Source organism: Carlito syrichta, unplaced genomic scaffold (genome assembly GCF_000164805.1).
Source record: "Carlito syrichta isolate Samal-C Ts95f unplaced genomic scaffold, Tarsius_syrichta-2.0.1 Scaffold289174, whole genome shotgun sequence".
NCBI classification, from domain to species: domain Eukaryota; kingdom Metazoa; phylum Chordata; class Mammalia; order Primates; family Tarsiidae; genus Carlito; species Carlito syrichta.
Genome location: NW_007233270.1, coordinates 8,989 through 14,204, shown reverse-complemented (window position 1 = coordinate 14,204; position 5,216 = coordinate 8,989). Strand labels below are relative to the sequence as shown.

The 5,216-nt window shown below is 42.2% G+C and overlaps 1 protein-coding gene across 1 annotated transcript; it reads left to right on the top strand.

Moving 5' to 3' along the window:
* Positions 1 to 499: 499 nt before the first annotated feature.
* CAMK2N1 (calcium/calmodulin dependent protein kinase II inhibitor 1) lies at positions 500 to 2,006 on the top strand (the record flags this gene model as incomplete). Its single annotated transcript, XM_021710475.1, is given in 3 exon segments — positions 500 to 581; positions 1,814 to 1,938; positions 1,941 to 2,006. Coding segments are annotated over 3 exon segments (273 nt in total), but the record flags the coding sequence as incomplete, so codon positions are not given.
* Between the last annotated feature and the right edge of the window lie 3,210 nt (positions 2,007 to 5,216).

Sequence of the window (5,216 nt, the reverse complement as noted above, 5' to 3'; positions counted from 1 at the left end):
CTTAACCCTTTCATGTATTTTCCATTTATTCTCAATGAGAAAAACTAAGGTTCTCCGTTAACATTTCCAGAAGCAAACTAGTGCTCTTCTCTGTACAAGAGTTTGGTTTTGGTTTCAATAAGTTAAACATCTAATTGTTTCTATGGGTAGAACAATTTCTTTCTGAGCCTCCCTGATCTGACACCCACTGCAGGACTGGCACACTAGGTTCCCCAGGGTACATCTCCCAGGTGCCACTGGTTCTGGCTGATGGAGACTTTCCTCATCCTCATGGCTCATGTCCCCACCCACCCTGGCCACTGCCAGTGCCTGCCATCACCAAAGATGTGAGTCCTGTCACCTCTGCTGGAGCAGCAAGCATTCACATATAGAGCCACACATGCCACATTGCTGTCCTATCTCCTGGTCTCTGGCCAGAGCCACCGCCTCAGCTGCCTGTGGGCTATTTTTAGCTGGCTGCCTCTGGCTCCAGTGCACTGACCCTATCCTCTGCCAGTAGAGAGGCGGGAAGAGGAGGCACCCACAGGATGTGACACTGTTGAAGGGGCTGCCCTATGGTGATGAGAAGCTGAGCTCCAAATGTTGAGGCAGGGCAGTCAGCACAGGTTAGATATAGATAGATAAGTTTTCTGTAGGCAGGTATAAGAAATCATTCAAACATTTAAAAGTTACATTTTACTGCAGGTCAAGCTGTAGTCTACCCCACCCCTTTGGCAAATTAAATGAAAACTCCATCACATGTAAGAGTAGGAAAACCCAACTTTTCAATCATGATTTAGCATAGCAATCACTAAGAAGCGTTCAGGCCCCTTGTAGAGGCGGAAGGCCTAATACCACCCTTTTAAGTAACCAAAGTCATAGAAAGGATAATAAGATACCTTTTTAGCTCAGGAACTTGTAAATTGGAAACGTCTGGCAGGTCTCCTGCAACAGTGAATGTGGTCAGGAAAAGACCACCCCTCCATTCTCTACTCTCATCAGGAGCACAGAGATGTCAATCTCAGAGTGACAGTTACCTAGATTCCACCTTCTTTACATAACAATTATTGTGAAGGTATATTGGGTCTATTGTAGGAAGCATAAGGTATGGTTTCCATTGTCCATGCTGTAGCAGAAAAAATAGAAAGATCGTGACACTGAGACTATTATAGGAAGTAGCACTTTATTACGCTGGCTAGCACAGCGGGCCCGAGAATTTCATGCGTCCAAATCGAGCGCCCCAGAACAGGAGACGTGGGGTCTTATACCCTTGTTTAGGTAAGGGAGGGGGTCATGTTGAGTGATTACATACTTCCTTTGGAATCTTACAAGGTTGTACTCAGCAAAATCAGATTTTTCAAAGAACATATGGTTTCCAGGAACTGCAGGCTTGTAAACCGTCAACTTCAGAAGGGGGATTTTAGATAAGACTCTTTTCCATTTCCATGAAACAGCCAGTCTCTGGGCCATTTGGCCTTTCTTAAACAAAACCTGCCTGGTGCCTGGCGGGTCTTAAAGTTGCAACTTGCCTTTCAAAAGGAAATAACTTTAACTGCTATCAACTCCTTTCCTGCCCCAGATGATTGCCATGAGGCCAACTTCTGATCCCGAATCAGCTACACGTTTCTGTGTTTATTCATTCAATCATACAAGAAATATATTTGAGCATTTGCTGCATCCTGCCACACATGCCAGTTCTGGATTGTCTCCCTTTCTAGCCTCCCTTCCTTCTCAAATAAACTTTGATTGAAAACTTGGTTGGCGGCTCTAAAATTTATATTATAAATGAGAGAATAACCCATGAGTTTTTCTCTGCACCACACCCGAAATCAAGGTGATAGTGGGGATGTGGGCCAGATCTTCTCCTCCCACCTGCAGGACATCAACCAATTCTTGGGTGGCAAGCAGAACAGACAGCTGCCCAAGCTGGGCCAGATCAGCTGGAACAAGCTGGTGGTTTTGTAGAGGGTGATAGGATTGATGGTGTGCTGAAAAATGTGACCAATCAGGCACCTCCTGATGTCTAACTCCCCCAAAGAAAAAAAGAAAGAGAAGAAGAACAGCAGTGACATTAAAAAGCAAAAAGGCATGGGCTGGGCTTAGTGGCTCAGCCTGTAATCCCAGCACTTTGGGAGACTGAGGCAAGTGGATTGCTTGAGCCCACAGGTTTGAGACCAGCCCATGCAACTTGGCAAGACCTTCATCTCTACATTAAAATAAAAAATTAGCTAGGCATGGTAGCACACGTCTGTAGTTCCAGCTACTTGGAAGGCTGAGGCAGAAGGATCGCCAGAGCCCAGCAGGTCAACACTGGGGTGGCCATGAGAGTGCTACTGCACTCCAACTTGGGCAACAGAGTGAGACTCCAACTAAAAAAAAAAGTCAAAAAAGCATGAAAAGAGAAAGCCCTTTGAAATGGACCATTAGCTGGCTACCCACGATGAAACAAACAACATGTATCTGGTGTCAGGCCAGGAGAGAGATGAGTCCTGAGAGGAAAATGAAAAGCCTCTGGGCTTTGCTGCAAAAATTTTTAAAAAACTAAACTAAAATTTGAAATAAATTTGTAAATCATTATATACACACATATAAAGAAAGTTTTAAAATCTCGGTTGCAACTACTTGTCAAACTTAATATTCACTTCTTCCTATGTATGATGAATACTGATCAATTTGAGATCTGGATTTTGACCCACTTAATGAGGAGGCAACAGTGGGATTTTGAGGTGTTGGCCTTCTTCTCTGATTTGACTCTTCCCAAAGTTTACACTATTTAATCTTGCACAAATGGGTCTGTGCACTAGAATGTGATATAATGGTCAGTTTTCTAGTGTTGTTATTTTTGGGTATACAAAAAATTTCAGGAAATGTTCCAGGTAGATGTTCTGTTTTAATTTGATCATCTTGGTTGGGTGTGATGGCTCAAACCTATAAACCCAGCACATTGGGAGGCCCAAGCAAGAGGACTGCCTAAGCCCACGAGTTCTAGACCAGCCTGGGCAACATGATAAGACCTCGTCTCTGCAATAAATCAAAAAATTAGCTGGATGTGGTTGCATGCACCTGTAGTTCTGGCTACCTGGAAGGTTGAGGTAGAAGGATCGCCTGAGCCCAGCAGGTCGAGGCTGCAGTGACCAGGAGCATGCCACTGCACTCCAGCCTGGGAAACGGAGAGAGACTCCAAGTCAATAATCATCATCATCATCATCATCATCATCATTTTTGAAGTTAACAAGATGTGTTTAAAACAAGAAGATAGCTCTTCTTTTTTTGTCCTTTTTTTAAAATATTTTTTTTAATGATGTTGTGGGGTACAGTTAAGGGTTAGGTATACAATTACATTCCATTCAGGCACCCTGTTGCTAAGAGGTGTTTCCCCATCCCCAGACAGATATTTGCTACTGTTAATCCCATCTCCCTCTCCCCGCATAGTCTCCCAGTACCATCAGTCATTTTCTTATAGTATTACATTGGATGTTCAAGGTCCATTATATGAGTGAGGACTTATGATACTCGGATCTTTGTTTCTATGAGAGGTCACTCAGTATTATAAACTCTAGTTCCATCCAGGTTGCTGCGAAATTCATGATTTTGGTTTTTTTTTATGGCTGCGTAGTATTCCATCACGTATATATACCACATTTTTAAAATCCAGTCCTCTTTTGATGGGCAGCATGGTTGCTTCCAGGTTCTTGCTGTTGTGAACAATGCTGCAATAAACATACGTGTGCAAGTATCTTTTTTATAGAGTGATTTGAGTTCTTCGGGGTATATTCCCAGTAGGGGGATCACAGGGTCATATGGGAGGTTGATATTTAGGGCTTTTAGGAATCACCACACTGCTTTCCACAGAGGTTGCACTGGTTTACACTCCCACCAACAGTGTAGAAGTGTTCCTTTTTTGCCACACCCTCTCCAGCAGCTGTTATTTTTTTAGTTGTTGATGATTGCCATTCTGACTGGGGTTAGGTGGTATCTCAGTGTGGTTTTGATTTGCATCTCCCTGATGATTAGTGAAGTTGAACATTTCTTCATGTGTCTGTTGGCTGTTCGGATGTCTTCCTTTCTGAAGTGTCTGTTCATATCTTTTGCCCATTTTATAATGTGGTTGTTTGTTTTTTTCTTTTCAGTACATTTGAGTTCCTTGTATCCAGGATGTTAAGCTTTTGTCAGACCTGGTGTTGGCAAATACTTTTTCCCACTCTGTAGACTGTCTCCCTGCTCTCTTGATGGTTTATTTGGCTTTGCAGAAGCTTGTCAGTTTAATAAGGTCCCACTTGTCTATCTTCTCTCTTATGACCTGTGGATTTCAGGTTTTGTTCAGGAATTGGAGGCCAGTTCCAATTTCCATGAGGGTATTTCCATCATTTTTCTAAGGTTCTTATGGTTTGGGGTTTCACATTTAGGTCTCTGATCCATTTGGAGTTAACCTTTGTGCATGGGGATAGATAGGGGTCCTGTTTCAACCTTCTGCATGTGGTCAGCCAGATTTCCCAGCACCGTTTACAGAATAGGTTCTCCTCTCCCCAGAGGTAGGTGGTGGAGGCTTTGTCGAAGATGAGTTGGTTGAGAAATTGAGGTTTTGCATCTGGAATCTCAATTCTATTCCATTGATCTATATGCTTCTTCCTATACCAATACCAAGCTGTTTTGATGATTGTAGCTTTATAGTAAAGTTTGAAGTCTGGTAATGTGATACCACTTGCTTTGTTTTGTTTTGTTTTGTTTTTTGTGCTGAGGATTGTTCTGGCTATTCTTGGATGTTTGTGTTTCCATATGAATTCCTGTGTTGTTTTTTCTAGGTCTGAGAAAAATGTTCCTGGTAATTTGATGGGTATTGCACTGAATTTGTAGATGGTCTTAGGTAAGATAGACATCTTCACAATGTTGATTCTTCCAATCTATAAGCATGGGATATTTTTCCACTTGTTTGTGTCATCTTTGATTTCTTTCAGCAGTGTTTTGTAGTTTTCATTGTAAAGGTCTTCCACATCTCTGGTTAGGAAGATGCCAAGGTATTTCATATTTTTGTGGCTATTGTGAATGGAATTGTGCTTTTTATTTGGGTTTCTGTTTGTTCATTATTGGTGTAGAGAAATGCGATTGTCTTTTGTACATTTATTTTGTATCCTGAGACTTTGCCAAAGGCCTTTATCAGTGTAAGGAGGTTTTTGACAGATTCCCTTGGGTTTTCAAGGTACACAATCATATCATTTGCAAAGAGAGACTTGACTTCC